At 39.1% G+C, this 27,403-nt stretch overlaps 1 protein-coding gene across 2 annotated transcripts in view; it reads right to left on the bottom strand.

The window, feature by feature from the left end:
- The window catches only part of ARHGEF37 (Rho guanine nucleotide exchange factor 37), a 61,569-nt gene extending 37,882 nt beyond the window's left edge, over window positions 1-23,687 (bottom strand). For both annotated transcript variants that reach the window (XM_083352717.1, XM_083352718.1), the window contains exon 1: window positions 23,578-23,687. In XM_083352717.1, the coding sequence (XP_083208843.1) occupies window positions 23,578-23,653 (76 nt within the window). In that variant the 5' untranslated portion in view covers window positions 23,654-23,687. The remainder of the gene's footprint in view (window positions 1-23,577) is intronic.
- Window positions 23,688-27,403: the final 3,716 nt, after the last annotated feature.

Here is a 27,403-nt window from a genome sequence, read left to right as displayed (position 1 = left end):
ATAGGGCTTTACAGCACTCTCTGAGCGGTTTACAAATGTCATCATATTGCCCCCCAACAATTTGGATCCTCATTGCTGAACTACAAAAGTTCCACAGCAATCCATATGGGATGGTCATGACTGAGGGAGGCTGGAAATTATACCACCAATGTTTCGAGTGTTGGTTGGGGGAAGGTTTGGTTGATTTGAAGAGCAAACTTGGTGTCTTCGGCACCAATCACTCATATTAAAAGAAGCTCCAAATATTTAACCTCTGTACATTCAGGGGTGGCTCTGTCATCTTTGGGAGTCACAAATAGATTGCTGAGAAGCAGAGGCAGGTCATAGGCTTTGAACTGGTACCCCAACTTTAAGCATCCAAGATCTTACAAAACACTCAGAAGGATGAGAATCAACACTTTTCACCTCTTCAAGAAATAGGACAACGTAGGTCCTTTAAATTTGCCCAGAGCACATGGTATTTCTCCGTAGCAATAGCAATAGCACTTATATATTGCTTCATAGTACTTTACAGCCCTCCCTAGGCAGTTTACAGAGTCAGCATATTGCCCCCAACAATTTGGATCCTCATTTTATCAACCTTGGAAGGATGGAAGGCTGAGTCAACCTTCAGCTGCTTAGGATCAAATTCCTGGCTGTAGGCAGAGTTAGCCTGCAATATTGCATTCTAACCAGTGCACCACCAGGGCTCCTATTTTGCTGAGTGTTTTAAGTCTCAGGTTATAAGTACAGGGAACAAATATTTGCCATCTGCCATGTAGAATCTATCCAGTACCTGCATCAGAACTGAAGCTGAATTTGGAATGCAAGCATCCAGAAAACACAAATAATCCCATATCCTTTTTTCTTAATAAGAAATTTTCTTATTTTCTGCTAAACAAAAGGAAGAGGAAAGGTTGTCTTGGCTTCCTTTTAAACTTCTAAAATAATAGTTGCTTTGATGCTATTGACAAAAACCTAATGAACAATGAACATTACATGCAGTCTTCATTTAGCAACCCCAATTGGGACTGGTAACTTTGTCACTAAGCAATGCAGTCATTAAGTAAAATTTCATGTGATTGTGACTTGCAATTTTAATGCTGGTTTGTCCATTAACTCTGCTTGTTGGAAGCCAGATGCTGATCAAATGATGATCGCATGACGGCAGGATGCTGTGACAGTCATAAACATCTGCCTGTTGGGAAGTGCCTGAATCTCTATCACATTATCACGAGGCTGCTATGATGATTATAAATGTGAGGACTAGTCATAAAGCTACCTCTTCAGTACTGTCGTAAGTTCAAATTGTCTCTGATCAGGGCAATCATTAAGCAAGGACAGGAAGGCCTGGAGGAACATTGTCCATAGGGTCGCGATGGGTCGAACACGACTTCGCAACTAACAACAACAAACTAAACCACATCCTCAGTTTATGGAAGAAAATAATCAGTTCCTCACTGTCTTTATCCAACAATTAAATAAAATGTAGATCTGTAAAATAGGATTTAAAAAATAAATAAATTCAGATAGTTAGGAAACTTGGCAGGTGGCAAAGATATTGTTAATGACGACAACTTGATTATTTTGTTTCTTATCCTACAGCAACCTTGTGCTCTTCAAACTGATTTTGGTTGACTCAAGAGATCACCTAACTCCTTTTCAGTCTAAGTTCAGGATGGATTACAATATGAAGACACCATTGATTACACTTGGTGCTGATTTCTGGAGGAGCCAGGATGGGGGTTGTTCATCGTCTTGACCTCTAAGGGGCTTTAGATATTATCAGCTAGGGTATCCTTTTGGACCATGGTATACTAGGGTGGTTCTAATTTTTATTTGCAATTAGTTGCACTATGGATATATTGAGTCCAGGACCTTGGGTTTATACAGTCTCTCAGGGCTCAGCATTTTCTCCCTCCCTATTTAATTTTGATGAAAACTTCTGGACCATGTCATCAACTTCACAAGGCTAGACATTGTCAATATTCTGATACTATCCATGGGTACTCCAGGCCAATCAATTGATGCTGTCAAAGTGTTATCACAGTGCCTGGAGGCTGTCTCGATGGGGGAAAACAAAATGAAGCTTAACCTAGGCAAGACAGAGAGGCTATGGAGACAAGGATCATCCAGGTCTGAATGATCTTGGCTCTGGGTGGGTTGCATTTCCTCTGAACCAGTATGCAATGTGACGGTCTTTCTGGACTCACAGCTTCTACTTGAAGAATAGCTAGCAGTTATGGCCAGGAAGACCTTTGCATACATTCTTCTGATATGCAATTAAACTTTCTTGGAGCCACCTCAATCAGTTCTCCCAAGAAAGCAGAACTCTTTAAATGGCATCACTTTTATTGGGAGATGTTGACAGCAGAAATAGAAGGCAGGATCTGAGGGTTTCCTGTGCGAATCAAGTAATTAAAAGTGTCCATAGTAACCCCACCCAAACTGTCCAGGCCAATCTGCAGGTGTGAAAACACCATGGGAACAGAGTGATAAGGTGCCACTTCCAGAGCTGTTAGGTGTCTGCGCTGTTTCTTCCACACTCGGAGATAAGGTAGATGGCCAGAGGTACATTCCATTCTCACCCCGTTAGAGACACATCAAAGAGGACAGAGCAAAGCAAATACACATCGGCACCTCAAGCTTCCCCCTCCCTCCCCAGGAGAATGGCAGAACATGAAAAGAATAAGAAATCCCATGTACAGAAAACATAGGGTTCTGACAGGGAGGCCCTATTCATGGTTACTCATGCCTAAGTCACCTTGTGTGTGATTACAATGTACTCTACAATGGGCTGTCCTTGAGGACTATTCAAATGGTATATTAAATGTACCATTCAAATGGTATATTCCCTGATATGTCATCTACAACTACTGTGTTTCCCTGAAAGTAATACCTACCCTGAAAATAAGCCCTAGCCTGATTTGGGGTGGGTGGGTGGGTGGGCCTTATGTAAGCCCTACTCCAAGAATAAACCCTTGTTTTGTGGTGAGATACATACCTAAAAATCAAGCTAGGGAGGGGTGTGGGGTGGAGATGCCCCCCACACCCACTTACCATTGCAGCCTGCCTCTCGTTGCCAGCCCACTTCTTCTGTGGTATCCCCTGGGCTGCATTTCACAGTCAGAGGCCTTTCTGGAAGGTTGCTGGATGCCATCCATAAACCCTAAATGGTATAGGATCAGGGCCTTTTCCCAGTTATCAGTAAAATCCTTCAGAGCCAGCAAAATCCTAGAGTTGGCATGCCCCAGGTCTCACCTATAAAGCAATGTTATATCATGGGAACTGGGAAGCATGTCTTCTCTGTCGTCTGGAACAACTTTACTTCCAAGATATACACAGTCTCAAGCTTGGCTGCCTTTAAGAAAGTGCTGAAGAGCTGGGGGAGGGAGGGGATGCATTTAATAAACACCTAAGAAATCATGTGAACACAGAGGACCAATACAGCTAAAGGATGAAGTAGCACTGTTACAGAAAAGGTTCTTGAGTCCAAGTGATGAGAAAGAGATTCATGCCTTAAGTACAAGATATAACTTGTACAAGAGAATCACTTTGATAAGCTTTCAAGATTCTGTGACATTATTTTACTAATAGGAAAGAATCTAGAAATATCTCCAGAATCGCAATCTTCCTTGCCAACCTCACAGGACTTGACAGTTCTGAAAAGGATTGTACTGACCAGATGGAACTGTTGCACAACCTGAGGTCCTCCTAAAATCTTAACTGAAGCTTGAAAGACAACCATGGCTAGAAGGGCATTTGCACAGTGACATTTTGCGTACCAATTGTGCACATTCCTGGATCAGGTTTGCTCCTAGTTACTTCCCTTCTGAATTACTGCTGTATATCCTACACCATACAGAAATTGCAGCTAGCCCAGCTAGTCCAGAATGTGATAGTATGTGTAGTTATGTATATATCTTAGCAATAGCATTTAGCCTTACATACCACTCCTCAGTGTTTTACAGCCCTCTCTGAGCAGTTTACAGAGTCAGCATACTGCCTTCTCATTTTACCGACCTCAGAAAGATGGAAGGATCGAACTCCTGGCAGTGGGCAGAGTTTGTCTGCAATACTGCATTCTAACCACTGTGCTCCCATGGCTCCCTGGTCTAGGTTCACTCCTTGTGATAACACCAGCTCATGAACTATTCTGGCTCTCAGTAGGTTTCTGAGTAAATTCAAGGTGCTGGTTGTCATCTACAATGCCCTTCATGGCACTGAAATGGGTTATCCACCTGTCTCCTATTTGCCTGCAGAAATCCAACAAAATTGACACACTTCTGGTCCCCTCAATTAAGCAATGTTACCTGATGGAATGAAAGAAACTTGCCTTTTCTATTGCCATGACTGCTCCGTGGCCCCGACTCTACTTACTTTCCATAAGGCATTAAAAACTTGATTCTTTCCATGGGCATTGGGCAGGATGTTTATGAGTTCATTTTTCAGGGGTTATGTGCATTGCCTCTGGCATGATGTTTCTTTGGGAGGGGTTTGTTGAATTTTTTATTCTTATTTTAACTGTTGTTTGCTAGTCAAGAGTCATATTTCAAGTGGGAGGGCATAAAAACCAAATTAAATAAATCAATAAAGTCACCGTAATGACTCTTTAAAAATAAAACCACAACCAAGGGAGCAATATTCCTATAGAGATTTTCCATGACTAAAATGTCCATTTGCTTCTGCATTTCCTGCTGGGTCTCCAGCTGAAGGTACTAGTGGCTGAGAATGTCTCTTGCAAACAGCACTATATTCCGCCTACATGCTGTCAACCCATTTGTGCCTGAAGAGAGAAGGAAGGATTGAACAGCTAAGGCAGGATGTGGACAGCACAAGCATCAGCTACCTAATTAGGTTATTACAAAGAAAGAGTTGGTATTTCAATTAGTGTATTCCATGCCTTTTAAACTACTATGGCGCCATTTATTTATTCCCCCCCCCCATTTTTCATGTCCTTTAGCTGAATACCTAACTCAATATATGTGAAAGCACTACAATGTAAATCATGCCTCATATTTGAAGGCAAGCTGTAGGGCCAGCAGAATGTTATGGCAAAACGCCACTGCATTTCTGCCTTTCCTGAATGTTTATTGAGGGATGGAGGAAGTGCAATTTCCATTGCTGGAGTAACTCCTAACTTGGATTAGGACTGAGCTTCAGCCACACTGTGAGAGGCAAGACCGCCCCATGTTAACATGGTCACCCAGACCACTCACCAACCATGAGCATCCCTGACATGTCAGTGAACCCCAAGCAATAGAACAAAAGATCACCTATTTTTCTGCCCATATTCTGCCCGCTTGGGCTGAAACTGACTGAAATTTCCCTCTAGGAAATTGGCAAATATCAACAGCTCAGTCAAGACCATAGAAAATCCCCTCAAAATATGGAAACACAGTGTCAGTACCAGCTGCACTTTAACTGTGACAAGCCACGTTTACTGCAGACATGCAGTATTCAGTAACAAAGAATAGGAACTAAAGAAGGAATTCCAAATGAAATCAGGAAAAATGATTTCAGTCACAAGCAGTTCCTACAATGAAGTTTAAAAATGTAGTTGTTTCAGGTGCTAGCCTAGAAACCAGGAAACGGAGGTCTAGTCCTGCCTTAAGCATGAAAAACCAGCTGGGTGACTTTGGATCAATCAGCCTCTCTCATCCCAATTCACCTCACAGAATTCTTGTTGTGGGGAAAATAGGAGGAGGAAGGAATACCATGTATGTTTGCTGCCTTGAGTTACTTATAAAAGTAATTTTTAAAAAGAGGTAGGATAACACCACCACCACCCCAAATAGCAATCACAGAATAATTATTAAGAGCCATGAGAAAGATAAATGCTTCACAAACACATATTTCCCTCTTCTATAAGTTCTCAGTAGTAGTGCAATACCAGTGAACAGTAACAGTCTGATGAAAAATAAGGAAATAAGGCTGCAAATTCTTCCCACCTCCAGTTTTTCCCCATGCCTCTCTTTTCTCCTTTCTCCATCTCCTGTTGCAAACTCTTTCCCCCTTTTTTCTTCTGTCATTTCCTGTTTTCCTCACTTGCTCATGTAAAGAAAGTTCTCACCTGTCTGCCAAAAGGGTCATCTGAGCCCGGAGTCCCTCATAATCAAACATGCGTGTCTGGTTGTCTTAATATTCCACCCTGTCATAGACTACAGGAGTGGCTCTTGTTTTACAATAGGAAAAGATTGCTCCTGTTTAAACATTTATCTCACTTCCTGAATGAAAACATGCCCAGGAATCAGATCCCTTGGATTTCCTGCCTCTCAGTCCCAGAGTGTATAAGAATCTCTGCCTTGTTATTGTTTGGCATCCCTCTTTCTTGGAAAACAGCAAGTGATCATTGCAAAAAATATGGTGTTCTTTCCTTTCATGGGCAGTCACTGAGAGTCACAAACCTCTGACTCAAGGCTTAAAAACATTTAAAAATTCTATATCTTTTTTAAAAATGGAAACCTTTTAATCTTCTTTTTTCAAAATGAAACTGTCATCCCTAGAGCAGACTTGCTGGAAGATTATTGTGAAGCACATACATGTTGTTTGTTACTGAAAAAGAATATACCTCATTCTATTGTTCTTATTTCCTTCCAGCTGGCAAAAAATTAGAGGAACATAAGTCAGATAAAGAAAATTGTTCCTGAATTCTGTTTTATTGTTTCAAATGAAAAGAAAACACTCTGACTAAAGTTTCCAAGCAGAATCATACCACCAGGATCAGGGTTTTGAAACAAGATAATTAAGAGTTTGCAATTAGGAACAGAACAGATATAGAATAGAATAGAATAGAATAGAATAGAATAGAATAGAATAGAATAGAATAGAATAGAATAGAATAGAATAGAATAGAATAGAATAGAATAGAATAGAATAGAATAGAATAGAATAGAAGCTGGAAGGGACCTTGGAGGTCTTCTAGTCCAGCCCCCTGTTCAAGCAGAAGAACCTATACTGTTTCACACAGGTGATTGTCTAGTCTCTTCTTAAAAATCTCCAGTGATAGAGCACCCATGATTTCTGGGGGTAAGCTGTTTCACTGGTTGATTGTCCTCACTGTCAGGAGGTTTCTCCTTAATTCCAGGTTGCTTCTCTTTCTGATCATTTTTCAAACATTGTTTCTTGTCCTTCCCTCTGGTGCTTTGTGGCAGTGCCTCAGATACTGGAACACTGCTATCATGTCTCCTCTATTTCTTCTTTTCTTTAGACTAGCCAAACCCAAGTCCCATAGCCGTTCTTCATATGTTTTAGTCTCCAGGCCTTTGATCATCTCTGAATTTTTTCCAAACTCTCAACATCTTTTTTGAGATATGGTGACCAAAATTGGCTGCAGTTTTCCTGCTGTGGTCTTACTAGGATTTTATAAAGTGGTACTAATTTGAGGAGGATTGTTTATTTATTTTATTTATTTTATTTTAATCCCATTTATATCCCGCCCTTCTCCGAAGACTCAGGGCGGCTTACAATCTAAAGCACAATGTGCTTAGCAATAATTTAAATGTTAAATGTGTGATAAATAATATTATTGATCATCAAAAATGTAAATGTTCAAAGTTTTAGAGTATGATATAGGCTTTTGTTTAAATGTTAATGGGTAGACTAATGATGAATATTTTCTCCAAGAAAAGGCAAAACTATTCATGGCACATGTATTTTGGCTTTCATCAGACACATTTTCTCATTAGTCCCAAATGTGATGTGATTGTTCTAAACCAGGGTTTGGTTACAGATAAATTAGCAAGCTCAATACAGAAGTGTTTTTTTGCTTAATTAAAGTGGAAAAAAGTTCACATTGAGGACTTTGAAAATGCAGACTTTTCTTTCACATGTAAAGCACAGCTTTAACAGACCGAAAACATGCAGGGTTTTTTGGATAGAAGCCAAACTTCTGGAAGATAAAAATTCTACCCTGTACAATGGGAAAAGTGTTCTAGAGAAAACAGGAATTTGCATCTATTTGTCAGCTGCTAACTAAAGGGCAGGATGACTGTATTGCTGTGTTTGGGGTGTGATAAATGAGGAGTTGGCATATTTGAGCCTAGAACATATCAGTTCATCAAAAGACAGAAGACGCCACTCCAGAAAGAGAACAATGTGTAACAGTCAGGAGATGAATATTTGTGAGATCAACAGAAAGAAGCATAGACAGCTAAGAGCTATGTGCAAGCAAAAGAAAAAGAGTCTGTAGTCTGAAATTTACTTCTAAGTGATTGACCAATTTGGAATTTCCAAGAAAGAGAGACATTGAGACAAACAAATCTACAACCTGAGCCAGGAGTCTAAAAATACTCTGTCCACATGCTGTATTAGGGAAAGAGAATTTGAAAGTGAAAGCAGTTTAGGGAAAGGGAAAACGTTATCTATAGCACTTAAAACAGCAATGCCAGAAGTAAAAGTAGAGATTTTAATTCATTTATTTATTAAAGAAACTTATATGGTCACCACAATACATCTTTATGTATCAGGACTCTGGGTGGCTCACAATTACAATAAAAATGTAAAAGAAACAATTTTAAAAAATAGCATCCACACCCTCCAAAAAACAACAGCATGGCCACAAAGTTAACAGGAATTACGGAAAAACTGTAAGTAAACGGGCTTATACAAAACTATCTAGAACTAAGGAGAAACTTCCTGAAAGTTAAAACAATTAACCAGGGGAACAACCTGCCTCCAGGTTGAATGGTGAATGCTCCAACACTGGAAGTTTTTAAGATGAGACTGGACAGCCATTTGTCCGAAATGGTATAGGGTTTCCTGCCTGAGCAGGGGGTTGGACTAGATGATGATGATGATGATGATGATGATGATCATTATCATCATCATCTTGACTGCAGAAAATTAATATAAGATAGGGTTGTTTATGATAGTAAAATTGACATATTAGCTGTGCATCTTTGAAGCACCACACATGATACTTCAAGGGGAAAATCTGTACCAACTTGACTGTCCTGCCTTTCCTTGAACCATAGGGTTACCAGATATCTAAACAGGATACGCTAACATTTTGATATTTGTATATACATTCATTGGAGAGGAAAGGATCATAAGTCAGTAAAAACACACAGAGATTAAGAGGCATGTGCTAGCACCAGCTGTTTGCCTACGATGCTTGCTTGCTGCGGGGAGCACTTAGGAGGCAAAAGACTTCAGGGTATAACTGATTAACATCTTGTCCATTGTTAACCTGCTGTTAGTACTTATTAGGGCAGTGTTTCTCAACCTCAGCAACTTTAAGATGTGCGGACTTCAGCTTCCAGAATTCCCCAGCCAGATGCTGGGGAAGTCTGAGAGTTGAAGGCCACACATCTTAAAGTTGCTGAGGTTGAGAAATGCTGTGTTAGGGAACACAGAACACAGAAAGAGGGCTCAGTTAGATACTAAAAAAGCCAGACAATATTTGATTTTTAAAGCTATGCCTGCTGGGTGGAAGACATGTTAAACCATCCCAAATGAACCCACAATAAAGTATCATAAGAGCTCTTGTGAAGTAATTAGAGAATGGTAATTGTATACTGGCCCCTAACTGACCATGCTTTGTAAAAATTATAAAGAAGGTGGTAGCTTCTCAGCTGCAGGCAGTTCTGTAGAAAGGAGATTATCTTGGCCAATTTCAGACTAGCTTCAGAGTAGGATAGGAATTGAGTTTACCTCGGACATATTAATGGATAAAGTTTGGGACTTGACAAAGGGAAAATGATCCAGTTCATTTTTTTTGACCCCTCAACAATTTTCAAAATCAATAATAATATTCCTCTGGAACACTTGACAGACTTGGGAATAGAAGTATTGTTGTAATGGTTCTGTTCCTATTTCTCAGGTAAATTTCATATGGAATCTTCTGGAAATGGTCTGTGAAATGGCAACTAGTACAGTACTGTATATATCAAAAGGCTCCATTCAGTCTCCAATGCTTTTCAGTATCCACAATAGTGGATAGTTGGCATACAGCACTTCATTTGCATCTTCTCATTCTAAGATCACACAATTCCACACAAAATCTGTCAATTTCCAGCAACAATTTTCTTCACAACCACTTTTTCTTTTTTCCAAATTAAAAGTGAGAAATAGGAGACTTGCTTCTATTATCATTTTAACTTTCCCACATCCAAAAGAAATGGAAAGAGTTTGCTTTTCAGAAGCCTCCATTTTAATTCCTGTCCCTTAACCTCCACTCAGGAATCAAAAGAAAGGGAGATAAATACTGGCTTCATCCATTCCAATGATGTCATCATGGCTTTTAGTGGAACTGAAAATGAAGGCAAATACATGTATCCCAGGATAATGTTGCAGGATCCAATCTGAGACAGTCACCTAGACCAGAGGTTTATTCTTCCAAGCTGTCAGACTCATGCTGGAGCATTGACCTTCAGAAGTCTCCATAATGTATGCACTGCACTCTTCTATGCATTGTATTTATGTGGTACTTGACTGTGTATGGCTTATAGTTGTTAATTGGGGTGTTAATGGCCAGCTGTTAAATGGTGGCATTCCTGAAAGATGTATCTGAAGCTTGATCTCTTTTTCATTCTTCAAATTGAAGCAATATCCAGGATCATGTTTGATTAGCTGTGGCTGATATGCCACATTCATCCTTAAAATTATTTTCAAACTACAGTATAGCACACACCAGTGAACTATGTAACCTCAAAGACTGACTATTGTGATATGTTCTGCTTGGGGTTGTCCTTGTGTCTAATCTGGAAATTTCAGATGTTATAGAACTGAGCAGTCGAAGTGGTTTCTAGAGGAACTCAAAGACACACTATAGTTATTCTACAAGAAGTGGCTACCAGTTTGTTTCCAAACAAATGTAAAATGCTACATTTATTTATTTATTTATTTATTTATTTATTTATTTATTTATTTATTTATTTATTTATTTAGATTTCTATACCGCCCTATTCCCGAAGGACTCAGGGCGATTTACAGGGCAGCATAAATTACAATATAAAAGATAATATAAAATTAAATTAAATTAAATTAATTAAGCCCAACAATTAAAACAATATTTAAAAAGCTAAAACCCCTTCAGTCCAGGCCTGATAAATCGAAAAGCCAGGTTTTCAGGTCCCGGTGAAATGAACGCAGATCTGGGGCGGTCCGGAGTTCCACAGGTAAATCATTCCAAAGGGCAGGCGCGCCCACAGAGAATGCCCTCCCTCTGGGGATCACCCGCCGGCACTCCCTAACCGGCGGCACCCTAAGGAGGGCCTCTCTATGGGAGCGCACAGGACGATGGGAAGTTGGAGCCAGGTTACTAGAGAAGATTCCTCTTGCCTTATAATTCTTCTCCTTCTTTTCTTTGAGATTATCTGAGGTGGTTTGTCTACAATTGCCATGGACAATTTAAATATAAACTAAGTATAAGATGATACTTGATATTTGATGTAGAGACACAACAGAAAGGATGTGGATTTTTTAAAAACTGTGGCTTAAAGATTAGAAAAAAGATATATGAAGATATTAAGTCTACATTAAAATTCAGAGTGATAGTTTTGCTGTAACGTTCTTATATCAAAGCAATTCTGCCAGTTGTACTTCTTAATCTTAGTACGTGCCTCTGAAAAGCAAGGAATATGGTGGTTCCTTCCCTGAATTTGCCAGGAATCATATGAAAGTACAGTACAGATCAGTATATAGAAAAAAAATGTAGCATAACGTCTGTGAGATTGTAACACTCCATGGAGAACTCACTAACATCAAGAACAAGGCCAACATCTCTGCCTATAAGAATAATAAAAACCTTCTTATATGCACCCTGCTTTTTAATATCTATATTCTGACTGTTCTTAATAATGGGGAGCCATCAAAATAGGCCTTCGGTAATGAAATGTCAGATCCCAGCAGCAGCACTCTGACACATGTTCCTTCTAAACATGTAAACACCGTATATGCACTACCCAGGAAAAATTGCATTCAGGCATGTTTGTTTTCTTTATTTTCCCCCATCCCCTCCTCCCTTATCCTTTTGCCTTATGTTATTAATAGTGGCAGAAAAATAAACAAACTTTAACCAATGTCAGTTGGCATGACATCATGTCTCAACTTGTATCTGCTTAATTTCAGGTCTATCCTGTGCACCAAAGCTCTGTCAGAAAGTTAATGGTGGAAAACTTACTAGGTTAGTGAAAATCATGGAAAGAGTAGCTTTCCCCCTCAATTCTTCCTGACCTTGCTTTCTCCGGAAGACAGTGGAATGAGAAGAATCTGGAATGTGATTATGTAACCTTTCCAGTCACCCAGGCTAGAATAGAAACCTACCTGGTTTTGATGAATGGCTATCCTGTAGATTTTGCTAAGTACACATCTGATTGACCTGCTGTGTTGGAAAATATTGTCACTACCGGCAATTCACGTTCAGATTTTTCTCTTCTGGCTTATTAATTCTTACCTGCGAATTAGCCCAGAGCTTCCAGCTTGTTCAAAGTGCTGTGCTGCTCTTTAAAGCAGTTAATGATAAATCCCCGCGCTCCAGTTGTTACGTAGGCTGAAGGCCCAGCCCCCTCGGCTAAGTGCATGTGGGCTGTTTACTGCAGAAGTAGGCTGTGTCAGCTGAGAGTTTCTGTTCTGTACACTCCCTATGCAGCTAAACGCAGCCAAGGCAACCAGTTCGGTGGCAGCTGGCCAGCTCTGGAACTTGCTGGATGAAAATGGAAGGTGGCCTGCCAGGGAATCAATAACCAGGGACAATTCGAGGCAGGGGGAACAGGGTAAGGTCAAAGAACTTTCCAAGCCCAAAGAGCTTTCACTTCAAAGCCTAAAGAACTTTCACTGCCCTCAGCTTGCTCCCGGCACAACATCCATGGACAGCTTTCCTTGCTTTTATGGACAAAGGGGTTTTCTGACAGCTGTGAGCAAACAAACTGTGTGGCATAAATGTCCTGGCAAATATAAATGGGTTGTATTATTCCCTCCATGCCTAACTGGGGGAGGAGGGACACATAAGCTTTCTGCTAAGACTGCTTTCTGAGCATTTATTAATTACCCATTTTTTGTGCCATAATAGCCCTAGATGAAAACAGATTTGATTGAGAAGGTGCACAAATTATTCCAGTAGAAGAGGTAAGGTTTATACTTACTACATTTTCATATCTTTACAATCTTGCTCCAAGGCAGAGGAGTTGAAAAAAGAAGCAGACAAACAGGTTTCTCAGCTTAATGACACAATTTTCTCTTTCTCTTCCGAAATCTCTCTCTCCCTCTCTCTCTCTCTCTCCCCCCACTTCTATATCTGATGAACAGTCCCTCCCAGCCATCCTGTCCCTTTTATGTTATCACTGACCGCTTCCCTGACTAAATCCCTTTAGATCTCTTGAGACTTCATCTCCAGGAATTCTTAGACAGTTGGGACTACACTCCTAAAATTCCTTATTTGCCTAAATCAGACTTTCCAGGCTGATACTGTGGGGTTTCACTGGAATAAACAGTGTGGGAATGACAGAAACTATCACCTAATATAGTACATTTGGGTTGTTGTTAGTATACCAGCTGCCAGCTAAATAATTTGCAGTTAATTAAGCCTTAAATTAAGTAATTGATTATAAAATATTTAAATTTTTAAAATTTAAATTGAGCGCAATTGCCCAGATTAAATAGCATCACACCACACAACAGCTTTACTTTACTGCAGTTCAGTGAAATAGTTACCTAGGACAGGTAACAGTCCATAGTTTTAAAGTTATTTTTTTCCCATCTATCCAGGAGCATCCTATACCTCATATTGCTATTCCAGCTCTCTTGCTTGTATGGCCATTTTCATCATGTGAATGGTGAGAAAGAAAAAGATGAAGTCAGTATAATATTAGGGCAAGAGAACTCAGGTATTAAATTTCAATGTTTTAACTCCAAGATATCTATTTATAGTTGGCAACGAAGTAATGGGTTCTATTGTTCTGATGACTGCACATTTCAGAGCAGATAAAGATCTGTTCAATGATCTGACCCGCATTCAGCAGAACATTATCTTTCAGGATTTAAATCTAATTTCACCACCAGCCAGGCTGATCTCACCTAAATGTTTGCCAAGGGTTGTTTATTTCAGATCAATTTCTTCTCTGTGTTTCCATTAGCTTCCCCTGCCAATCCAAAGCTTTCTTTCTATTTTATTCTGTCATTTTTCTCTGCCACAGGCCTCAGCCTGCAATTTCTTGAGATGTGCCATTTCCTTAATTATAGGAAATGGCACATCTAGAAGGATGATGGGGGGTGGGGGAATGCAAAGCACAGAGAAGTGCTGCCATGCTGGTCACTGCAATTAGGAATGCCAGCATTAAAGCATTAGGAGAGAAAAATATCATTCTTTGCTAGCAACAAAGTAGGAAAAAATCAGTGTAAAAATAAGAGACTGTAGTAACACTGCTCACCATTTAATAGATCTAAAAATTCACTGTTAATGACAATGCAAAGAAGACAGGATCAATAAACAGGGTCTTATATGGGGAAAAAAGGTAAAATGAACACAACCTTACTTTTCTGGTGGACTGCAGGTATTGTGGAATAGAACTGGATAAGGAAGAAAGTGGTATCTGAATAATAAGAAACCCATTCTATAAATCAGTAGTTAAATCTGAATGTGGAATCCAGTTAATCTGCATCACAGAGAATGGCCTTTGTTTCCTGAGATATCAAAGACTCCCAAAGTGATTTTTTTTAAAAAAAAATGCATTGCATTATTGTCTCTGGGACAGAAAAAGCATTCTGCAAGAGAAAGTGGGGAGATAATGTTTTAGGATAATCCAAATTTAGGGATCGTATCCTTATTGAGATTATTATCATTAAATAATAATAAAAAATAGTATTAAGATTAAAAATAAAAAAGGCCCAGGTGAGATGGTGACACAAGAGGCTGCACATATGTAAGCTCTATCTGATAATTTAAAATTTTATAGTATAAATATTGGATAGGAAAAAAATTTTATTTGAAGCACACAGAATCAATATCAGCTATGGTTTGACTGCAATAAGCCAAGTTTGCTGCAGAAATGTGGTATACGTATGCCAATAATAAAAAAATGTAAACTAAAGGTGGAATTCCATGCATTTTTATCTCACATTTATTTAGTTCTCCCAACTACAATACAGACAGTTACTAAAGAGTACTTACTGCAAAAAGGTAGAAGAAAGTTTGAGAACATAATACATGTAAGTAGGAGAGCTGTTACTATCATTATTATTTAAATACCTAAAATATCCCCACAAGAGATAACTATTGTGAACTATGATTAGAGCCAGACATTGATGTAATACAAGATTACAAAGAGGGAGGATAATAATAATAATAATAATAATAATAATAATAATAATAATAATAATAACAACAACAACAACAACAACAACAATTCCTTCTAACAGAAAGAAAGGTAATTAAAAGAAAAGCAAAGTTATAAAACAGGGGTGTCAAACTCAATTTCATTGAGGGCCGCATCAGTATTGCAGTTGCCCTCAGGGGGCCGGGTGAGTATGGCCAGGGTGGGTGTGGCCTACTGGGTGGGCGTGGCCAGCTCTACATCATTCCCATCAAGGGTGCCTTTAGGGGCCTGGGCAGGAGTGGGACAGATCTGAGGGTCTCTGGCAGAAGGAGGGTCTCTGGGCCAGGGCCAAGGCAGTGGGGGCTGTTCCCTCACTGTTTCCAGGATGGCTTCGCGGGCCACATGAAACCACTTTGCGGGCCGCATCCGGCCCCCGGGCCTTGTGTTTGACATGTCTGTTATAAAAGATCAACTTTTGATTAATGGTTATTGAAAAAAGCCAAAAGAACAATTTACATATGGTCAGAATTGATTATAAAAAGGCATTTGATTCTTTACTCCATAGCTGGATTATCAAGTGCTAGAAACACATGGTGTCAGTACAAACATTGGAATATTTATAGCAAAAATCAGTGGAATACAGAATTGGTGGCTGGAAAATTAAAATATGGGCATGTAAAATTAGGAGAGGCATCTTGCAAGTTGGCTTATTATTTGCCATTGCCATGATCCTACTTTCAGCACTTTGGAAGAAAACAAATTTCAGCTATCAAACTGCAAAAAATGCTAACGAAATGCCACCTTTGTTTTATATTGATGATCTGAAGCTTTATGGAAAATTAGAAATTGAAATCCAGTCACTGAAAAGTACTGTACCAAATTTTAGCACAGATATAGCAACAGAATTTGGCCTAGAGAAGTATGGCGCAGTAGCAATAAAGTGTAATAAAATCACAAACAGCAATGGAATTGAAATGCTGAATAGCCAAACCATCAGACGCCATCAGGATGAAGCCTACAGGTATCTGGGCATTTTACAGTTGGATGACATCAAACCTGAATAAGTTAAAAATGTGATTAGTAAAGAGTACATCCAAAGAGTAAGAAAACTGAATTGTGGTAAACATCATCAAAGCTGTCAATGCCTGGACTGTACAATACAACAACACACTGTGATGCAATATGCTGCTGGAACTATTAGCTGGATACAAATTTAACTCTGGCAAAAGAAAGCGAAGATGGCACTAATAGGAAATAGGCACCTTGGTTGCAACCTCAAACCACCGGAGCACCACTTGAACACCATCAGCATTGACAAAATCACCATCTGTCAACTGCAAAAGGTAGCTTTATTTGGAACAGCTTAAATCAGGCACACTGGCTGAGGAATTCTGGGAGTTGAAGTCCACAAGTCATAAAAGGGCCAAGTTTGAAGACCCCTGGTTTACATCTTGCCTTGTTACATCTTGAGTCTCTGGCTTATTTCTTCTTGCTCCTTCCTAGGTTCCAGGTTACAATGATGTAATAATCTTACAAGGTAAACTAGCGGAAGGTTTTTCAGTGCAAGAAAGCTGTAGAAAAGTTGCCATTCAAATCTATACATAACAACTACTTGACCTACTTGAACTATTACTTCAGCTATATATACTTGATTCTTTCTGATACTTCTTTCTATTCTGCTGTTAGACATCACTTGTTACCACAGACAACATTTAAGATGCAACTGCATCAGTACCTTATTTGACATAGTGATAATTATGTTAGATCTAGTGGACACTTAAGAGTTGCAATTTAAAAAAAAGGCAAGAAATTTCGATACAAGGTTGGAAAGGCAACTTTCTACATAATCTAGATCAGGGGTCTTCAAACTTGGCCCTTTTATGACTTGTGGACTTCAATTCCCAGAATTCCTCAGTCAGCCTGGCTGAGGAATTCTGGGAGTTGAAGTCCACAAGTCATAAAAGGGCCAAGTTTGAAGACCTCTGATCTAGATTTTAGTGAAAACTTTACTAGAAGATTTTTCCCCATTATCTAATTATAATAACAACCACAATAACCTAAGGAACCTAATTACATTTTTGCATTTAATCAGCAATAAGATAGCACAGCTAACTAAAATAACCTAAAACTGAGTTTAATGGAGAAGGAAACAAAGAAGTATCGGTGGATCCAGCTATACAAAACAAATATATGTCTCCCCACTTCTCCCTTGAGTTGATGTATTTCTGGTTATTCCACTGTTTTAAAGATTTCTAATTTTTACAAACTTCAGCCAACTTTCAGCACCTGCTTAGCTGTGTTTTTAAGAACTGCTAAATAATGCAGGTTTTTTTTTAAACCAATCCTTCTTCCCCTTCTTGATGCAAAAGATGCAGGTGTCTGCTGTTGTTGAAGGGGATTCTTCTCATTAGTGCTTTCAGATCTTCATATGATATTATTGTAAATTGCAGATACAAAGCAAAAATGTCTAGTTTGTGTCCTGCTGTTTAAAGGAAATGGAAATGTTCTTCAACAACACAAATTTAAATTCAAAACATGTTCAGTAGAAGACATTCCTTTTGAAGTGACTTCTTATTCTATGCAAAATGGAATGGATATCTTAGTGGAGAATCAACTTCAAAGGTTTATGCACCTTGTGCGTTCAGTTTTACATATTCAGGTAGCATGGCAGGATTTACCCAGACCTGCTGTCTCCATTCTCTTCCAGACCTGCTATCTTCGTTCTCTTCTCTGCCATTTCCTTTTACCTTTTTGCCATGTTTCTCTTTTCTACTCTATGTTTCTTTACACAGAGATTTTTTTCATCTAAATTACATTCATCATTATTTTGGAGATCTACTAATAGGAGACAGCTACCAAGTACAATGATGAAAATAAATAAATAATGTGAAGTACTTTGTGATGTTATGGCAGAAATTCTGTTTGCTTGTGCTTGTGCCCAACCTTGGATGCAAATATATAAATTGCTGGGCTTGCATTGTGATGTCACAATATACATCTCATCACTTGGTTTCTCTCTTCCATATATATCTATGGATGATGGGATACCAGATGTTCAACATCTGTACCTATATCTGAGAACAAAAACTGTTAGATAAAAGGAGAGGTAGAAGTGGGCTCTAGATCCAATTAAGGTGTATAGCAGTGCTGAAATCCACAATATGAATTTCCAAAATAACAGCAGTAAGGCATTATTCTGCTTTATTTCTTTGATTAAGGTCATAAAAATAGAACTAGTAAGAAATAAAAACATTGAAGATTTGGAACAAGATATGCAATATTTTATACACTTTCTGTGGCATTTCCATAAAATTTACTTATGGCATAACTTCAAAATGGTTATTCTTTACTAAATTCAATGTTCTGCAAAACAAATAGAAATTTCTCCCTGAGGTTTTTGCCTCTGAAAATTTGGAAGTTTACGTTCTTGGACTCCATCGAGTCAACAATTATTCTGCATGCTGTCCTTACACTGATGTTGCTTGATCATGTAATCCCTCTAATATCCCCAGACATATCAAACTCTGAACGTCATGTGATGTCATGCAACGTATCAGGACTGTTTTGCTATTGCTGGCAATGGGGTGGGCATGGCTTCCATGTGATGCATCTGTGTAGCCTAGAAAAAAATAGATCAAAATGTCCATATTTCCTACAAGGTAGGAAATATAACTTTCCAGTAAGGTGAATTATTAGCATAACTTTCCAATAAGGTGAATTATAATTTTTTTATTCAAACAATGAAAATAGAAACAAATCCCCGATACATTCACTATCCTGTGTCTCACAAATATAATAGATTTGTTTAGCAATTTCCCTTAAAAAAACCTAGCATGTTCAAACTGGTCTATTTATTTACATTGTATTGGTTTGCATATAAATAAAAATAGCTTGTGTAAGTTATTCTGGTTTCCTATTGCTATACAGGTAGTCCTTGATTAATGGCCATTCATTCAACGAACGTTCAAAGTTATTGCTGATAGAATGGTACCTACACATGTGCCAACACATTCCCAATACCAGAAGGTCTCAAATTGTAAATTTGGGGCACAGAAGCAAAACTGAAAGAGGGAGTTGCTCATCCCTTCTCAGTGTGGACATGGGAGACTTTGCTGACTGCTGAGACTAGACTAGGCTCCATATATGATCCAAATACCAGAATTCTTTTTCAACAGCCTTTGCACTCTTCACAACAGGGCCTGGAAAAATCCCAGCCTGCTCCTAAGCATTGCCTAAGGTGATCCAATGAAGACCAGGGTGTTCAACTTCTCCCTTTTCCAATAATCACTCTTCTTGGAGTCTTTTCTGGGGGAGTTTAATGTTAGATTCTAGTGCACCCAGTCCTGGAAGATGCAAATCTCTTCTCTTCTATCTCTCAGAAGAGAATAATCCCTTTTGAATGTCAGATTTCACCTAGAGGCAGGACTATTAGCAATTAGAAAAACTCACAAGAATCTAAGAACTCCTGATAAGTAATTCCTTACTGAAGAAAATGTAGGAAGCCATAATTAAAACATTCTAGTTAATGCAGAAACAATATTTAAACTTTTGTGCCTCTTAGTCCTGTACTATGAAAAGATTCCTCACTCCTTCCTTTGTGCAAAAGAGCCATTCTGCATCTGTTCCTTATTTAGCAATGACCAGATTTTTTCCCCCACATACCCTTTCACAGATAGAATCCTATGAGTTTGGGTTTCTTAGGGTAGACTTGCAGCACGCTCAACTTCAGGGATTCAGGAGACCTTCCCCACTGGAAGAAGCCTTGTAAGGCAAGGAAGGTGAGACAGACAAGAGTGTCTTGGCCCTGCCTGGGGTGTGTCAAATGTGTGTTGCAGCAGTGGTTACTGTGAGCTACAAAGGTTACAGAAGGAGAGCCCAGGTGCCAGGTGTGACTTTTGGAAATGATCCAGTTGTGCATATGTGAAACAGATTCTGAACCAAATATAATAAGGTGGGGGGGAGATCACATAATTATTTTACGGGATCATGATACCACAAAGGTTGAGAAACTCCACTCTAGATTACATCTGATTTAGAAGAAAAGGTTGCTTTGTTTCATAGATTTTTTTTATTTGCATTAGCCATTACACCATTTGATTATGGCCTCTTTTCTCTGTTCACATCCATCAGCACTGAAAGGGATGTAGTTGGTTTTGAGCATAATACACCTTTGCTTTTTATGAAAACAAAGAGCACTAGCTTATACTTATATACCGCTTCACAATGCTTTACAGCCCTCTCTAAGTGGTTCACAGAATCAGCCTATTGACCCCAACAATCTGGGTCCTCATTTTATCGACCTCGGAAGGATAGAAGGCTGAATGAAACATTCCTCCCTGCCTCAGACACAACACAACAACAATAATTTCAATAAGCAATACTTACGAATGGTAGGCTGCAAATGCAGGAGTTAAAAGAACTCTTCTCTAATGCAAGGTATAAAAAGCTCATATATAAAATAATGCTTTAAGGTTATTTACCCAAAAGCAAGAGACAGAGCAAAAGTAGACAGAGAATTGATTTTAGAGATGCTGGTAAACCTTTGCCAGACCAGCTGGATATGGTTCCGTCTAATAAATATGGGTTCTTTTCTTATTCGTTGTAGAACTTTAGGTATCTGAAACCCTAACAACAGCTATTTCATGAAGTTGGAACTTCTACTGCAGATTATATTTATATATTAAAATAGTTAGTGTTATGTACTGGGTTTTGGTGATACACCACGTGGGTTGCTGGAGCAGCTAACGGCTCTCCAGAAACCCAGACTGTCTCCTTGTCCTGCAATTGGCTAGCCCCATGCGGCAAGAGTTGGTTCAAACCTATTGGCTGCCACCTAGGGGCTAGAATATATATTGCAACTGGTTGCAGTCCATGCTTCAGTACAGTTCTAGCAAGAAATAGAGTATGAGTTATCCTGTACTCAGCCTTCTGTCGTCATTCCTGCACATAATAGCCCACTATTTAACAGTTAGAACAATTAATCAGTGGAACCACTTGCTTCCATAAATTGTGAATGCTCAAGCACTGGAAGTTTTTAAGAAGAGATTGGGCAACCATTTGTCTGAAATGGTGTAGGGTTTCCTGCCTGGATTAGAAGACCTCCAGGGTCCCTTCCAAGTCTTCCATTCCATTCCATTCCATTCCATTCTATATATATAAAATCAATTACCATTCAAATCTTATACTGGTAAATTGTTGTATTTTTCTCCTCACCTGGTCAGTGCATAAATTATGACAGAGCTTGAAAGACAAAATGGGCTAAGTTAATGCACTTAACAATGGTGTGATAATAAGTGTGACCACATACAGGTAATCTTGAAATTATGATTGTAATGGAGCCCAGAATTTCCATCATAAGTTATGAAAGTCATAACTCGAGGCAATCACATGACCAGACTCAATTTTATGATTTTGTTGCAGCAGTTGTTAAATGAACTCTATGATCATTAAGCGAACACAGCAGTCATTAAGTGAACACAATTTAATGTGTTAAGCATATCAATGTATCCCTATGGATTGTTGTTGTTTTGCTGGAAACCAGTAAAAACATCACAAATTGCAGTCATGTGACTATGGAAAACTGCAGTCTGCCATAAAAATGATCCGATAGCTGAAGTACAATCATGTGACCACTGAGAGTGAGGTCAGAACTCTGGAACCAGGAGGTCCATTGTAACTTTGATAAGTTGCTAAGATATGGGTTATTAAGTGAGGATGAGCAGTGCCCCTCCCAGAAGGAAATAATCCATTGTTGAATAATTACTAGATAATAATGTAAAGTTTTAGAGCTGCTTTTGACAATCTGACCATGGGGGTCAAATCTGGAAAATCCACAAGATGAACCAAAAAATGGCCAGATTCATGAGTAGGTAGCTGATTACAAGAATGTGCATTGGAATGATCTTATTGTGACTGATCATTCTTCTTCTGTATGAGGAAGAAGAATAAAAGGTATAATATATACTGGGTTTTCAATGCAAGCTAGGACATTTAGAAAATTTTACTCATTGGAAGGGCTACTCTGAGGTGTATAGTACTTCCATCTAAAATTTTCACATTCCCTTGAACTGCTACCAATACTTTGCTTCTTTCCATGTTGGACCCTCCATGTGACAAAAGGGAAGGAACAAGTTCCAAGTCTACCTAGCTCTTCCCTTTCACACTTGTCCGTTAACCTTGGCAAGATGCTGGGTCATCTGCAACTGAGGGAGGGGAATAATTCTGATGGGGGAGGTGGGTGTGAAGGAAAGTAGATTAGGCCTTGAGAAAGAATGAATGGACCATTAATAGGAGGTGGGGAGATGCAGAAAAGATTAGTAATTCCTAAGAAAGAGGAAAGCAAAAGAAAGAAACACAAAATAAGCCCACCTTGATTTAGCTCTGTGTAAAGAGGAACAGTCAATAATTTTGACAAGTTTTTAAGATTCTGTGATTCTACCCTACAACAATAAAGAACATTCTAAGACAATGGTTCTCAACCTTTATTTCCTCATGGACCACCACCACCCCTTTAAGTTCCTTTTGTGGCCACGGACCATGGCAATGGAACCCCAAGATTTAACTTAAAATTTAAATCATAACATTTTTTCAAGCCTTCCTCTGTGATGACATTGTTCCCCTCCCAGGGGTCCACAGACCCCAGGTTGAGAACCACTGTTCTAAGACACACAATTAAGCCTGTTTCTTGATCTTGCTTCCTTCAAGGGCTGATAAAGACAGCTTTTTTGAAAGAGATGTTTAAACAGTCCTTGAACACAATAAACCTAGATGTTGTGTCATCTAGGAGTGAATCCCCAAGTAATCTATTAAAACCATTAAACACACACTTGTATATATTATTTATAGGATGTTGCCAATGGCAGAAAGTCTATATTCTTCTTCTTCAGCCATGTCAGTTTTGTCAATGTTCTTGTTTAGACAATATTTGAAAAGCTCTACAAGTGTTTCATGATACCATCTAGTGCTCAAACAAGTAAATTCTCTACCATTGTTCTAATCTCTTAGTTTCAGCACTGGAAAACATTTCCGCACTTGTAAAAATATACAAAGCAGTATGTTGTTCCTTTGTACAAAAAAACCCCCCTCTCCCAGCTATTCCATTTGCATGGTAAACTTCGGACATACAGTATGGAATGAACTCTTCTAGAATAATTCCACAGTGTAAATTAAGATTGGGGCAAGGATCAGCTACGACAATATTATTTTCTAAAATTCAGATTAATCATCCCCATTCTCAGTTTAGGCCAGTGATTCCATACAGCCTTCATTTGTCACTAATACATGTCACAAATTTGAAGTATTTATGGCCAAAGATTTAAAAACACAAGTGCAAGCAGATGCTTACCGTAATGTGTGCCTTTTTTTCTGGTATCTTTAGGAAATCCAAGTGTATCCTGATGGTGTGTTGGCTTGCTAACCATAAGGATTTTGTATCAGATTTGCTAAAGAGGCCAGGCTCCCAAGCTGCTCCCAATATGTAGTCTCATCTCTGTTTGTCTTGATTGGTTAAAATGCCTGGAATGGAAAGATTGCGGTGTAAACATTACAAAGAAAGAAAGAAACGTTGATGAGCCTGTTTGATTACAAGATCTACAGCAACCTTCCAAGTAGCACGCCACATAGAAATGATTGGTTCTTATTGAGAAATGTGTTCATTATGTTTCTTGTACAAACCAGTTTACCTTGGCTGCAGAACGACAGTATAGATGTTTACCTTGAAGTATCACTTCTGACATTTGGAAGATTGTATCGCATAAGATTAAAAGCATACCAGCAACAAACTACAATACAAAAATATTAGATTGCCTTAATTTAGGAGGGAATATTACAGCACACTGTATTTAGATACAGCCAAAATATGTGGGTCATTCCCACAGACATTTAAAGACTGCAAATTCACCTTGATAAAGAAATTAATTGAATCCTTATTAGAAAGCAATCGTCAATTGCATTTCTAATTCCAATACATTCATGCATATCTACAGCTTGTCTTTTTGTTTTAATAAAAACAAAAATAACAAAAAAGAAAGAAAATGGGTTTATAACCCAATTACACAGATTAAAAACTTCTAAAATAGCAAATCCTAAATAGCTGAAATGAAACCTCCCTTTGCTGACATGACATTGCCTGCATCTGTCCTGAATCCAGCCTGGAAGACAATGGTGAGAGGATTTTGCAATTTCCATTGGATTCAGGGCATTGGAAATTATCATCACTCTCAGCCTTGGCTAATTTTGTGCCAACATTTTGGGATCTATCTCCCTAGCCTATTATCCCACAGAACTCTGCATCATCTTTGCTCTACTCATTATCTGCTCTTTTCTGCCTTTGCAGGCAGCTCAGAATGATTTCAATTGGTAGATTAAATAATGGAAAGGACAGAAATTGTGACTTACTGTTTGCAATGGCTGCTTACAATATACCGTACATTTTACAAAGAGTTAAAGTCACCATGGGCTTATCAGAGGAGGAAGAAAAGGCTTAGATAAATGGATAAACAGATAAAAACAGGACCGATTGGTCCATCCATCCATCCATCCATCCATCCATCCAAAGTATCACTACTATTAGATTCCATACATAAGATGTGTTTTAACATCTACAAAAACTTTGCTGGTTAGCAATGTGGCTATATCATTGTCATAGGATGGGGCAAGCTTCCCCAAGCTGGCATTTTCAAATACATTGCATCTGCAGCTTCAAGAATTCCTTACCCTTGTGGGCAATTGGCAATCTATATGTCTCATTATTATTGAGAAATCACTGTTTTTTCTCCTTTATTCTGCCTCATTTCCTGTTGCCTTGCAAAACAGAAACACATGAACCACAAAGACAAAACTCTCCAACTACTTATATACAGTACTTACTGTATATTCTTTAGTCAGAGAAGTTTCCATGATGTCTTCTTGCCCCGACAAGCTGTTTCTGACAGAACAGGAGGAACATCTTTACATTCTTCTTGTCAGTGCTTTTTTTTTTGTAAAAGAAAAAGGTGGCGGAACTCACATGTCATACAACCCGCCTTGCCTACCCTACAAGGTGCCATCCAAAAAAGGTGCCGGAACTCCATTCTGAGCGTTCTATGAGAAAAAAAGCCCTGCTTCTTGTTAATCCCAGTTTTTCAATGATTTCCTCTGTACCAATCCTGCTAGAATCTTTTTTAAAAAATTTCTTATTGATTTTCTAGTATTACATTTGAAAAGCAACGTGGCGGCTGAGTTACAATAATTCAATTACATACAGATATCATTCGTGCGAATCTCAAACTAATACAGTAAATATTCCCTCTCTTTCCCCCTTAATATATACTGTCTCATATTTAAATTGATACAATTCTTATTCTATCAATCAAATAAAAAATAACTTTCTGATATTTATCAATAGTTTTTAGTTTATATATATCTTAATTGTTTTAACATTCAATCTTTTAGACAACCAATGACCTGGTAAATTTCTCCCAGTTTTAATTTTCCATTAATATTTAAATTTAACATTTAATATTTATCATTTCCAGATTTTTAAATGACCCCAATTCCTTTATCACAATTCCTCACAGAGACTGGTGCTCAGGATACACATCTTATCTATATTAGTTTTCACCATCTACATCAACAAATTTATAATATAATATAATATTCTTATTTTCTAATAATTTTCAAATATCTTAAATTTAATAACCAAAATTTCTTTTACTTCAACATTTAATACTTCCTCTCTCATCCTCTTTGTATGTACTATATCATAAAAGTAATTTTTTTTTGCCTTACCACTACATAAGGACATATTTATTACATTCATCAGTAAAGCTTATGTATATCTTAATCACCTTTACATGACCTTTATGCACAAATCAATATTCAAATTTATACTTCTAAATTTTACATGACCAAAGTTTCCTTTATCTCAGTTCATTACAATATCTTATATTCAAAATGCACATCTTATCTATTTAGTTTAGTTTAGTTTAGTTTTTAGTTTATTAATATTTCTATACCGCCCTTCTCCCGAAGGACTCAGGGCGGTGTACAGGGCAAGAATAAAACATAAAGTTACAAAAATTAAAAAGTTATTAAATACATGCCCATAAAAAACAATAGATTAATAAAACCCCCAATAAAATGATAATAAAAACCCCTGCAATCCCACCCTCAGGCCAGGCTGGCTTGTTCGAACAGGTATGTTTTCAGATCGCGGCGAAAGGAGCGAAGATCCGGCGCCGTCCAGAGCTCAACCGGTAGCTGGTTCCAAAGCTCCGGAGCGCCCACAGAGAAAGATCTCCCCCTGGGGGCCACCAGTCTACATTCTCTGACCGGTGGCACCCTGAGGAGGCCCTCTCTGTGGGTGTTCTGAACCAGCCCTCTTCTCGCACCCCTAATCAAAAGAAGAGTCTGGAAAGCGTCCAAGACCAAAAGGCTTCTGCCAAGTTTTAATTACACTGTTACAAGAATACAAGAGCTTGACTTCTCAAACGGAAAAGTTGCTTTCAGCAACCAGCCCCTCCCCAAACACTTCTTTTATAGAGAGCTCAGGGCGTGGTCTCCCTGTGCCTCCTCCCGAGGAGTCCCATAGCCTTTCTTTGTTTGTCCCTGCTCGTCTGCCTCCTGCGTCGGGCGTCCTTGAACAGGGCCAGCTGTGGGTCATCATCCTCCGCACTCTCGGGCTCACACAGCTGAGAAGAGGTTCCCGGCTGAGGACTCTGCAAAGTCTCCAAATCATCATCAGCCGGTTCGTTTCCCTCCTCCCCCACATCTGAGTCCTCCGATACATCGGACCCGGCTGTCGGACCCACAGGCTGGCCCTGAGTCACAACACTATCCCGCACCGCAGGGCCCTTCCCCCGGGTCTGCCGATCCGGATGCGGTCGGGATGGGAACTGTTCGTAAAACGCAGTCACCAACGCAGGGGCATGAACGGCGGTCGCGTCTTCCCATGTGAAGTCCTCCGGCCCGTACCCTTTCCACTCGATCAGGTACTGGAAGCGACCTTTCAGCCAGCGGGAATCCCTGATGCTGGCGACCTCGTACTCGGGGGTGCTGTCGCCATCACGAGGTCCTGATGGGGGAGGTTCCGCTTGGCGAAGTGGACAAGCCGGTTGTTCGGGGACCAACAAGGACCGATGGAAGACGGGGTGCACGCGCAGGGAACGTGGCAGAGTTAAACGATAGGCGAC

This window comes from Vipera ursinii (genome assembly GCF_947247035.1).
Source record: "Vipera ursinii genome assembly, chromosome: 2".
Taxonomy (NCBI): domain Eukaryota; kingdom Metazoa; phylum Chordata; class Lepidosauria; order Squamata; family Viperidae; genus Vipera; species Vipera ursinii.
The sequence above is the reverse complement of the archived record's forward strand: the minus strand, read 5'-3'. Positions and strand labels throughout refer to the sequence as shown.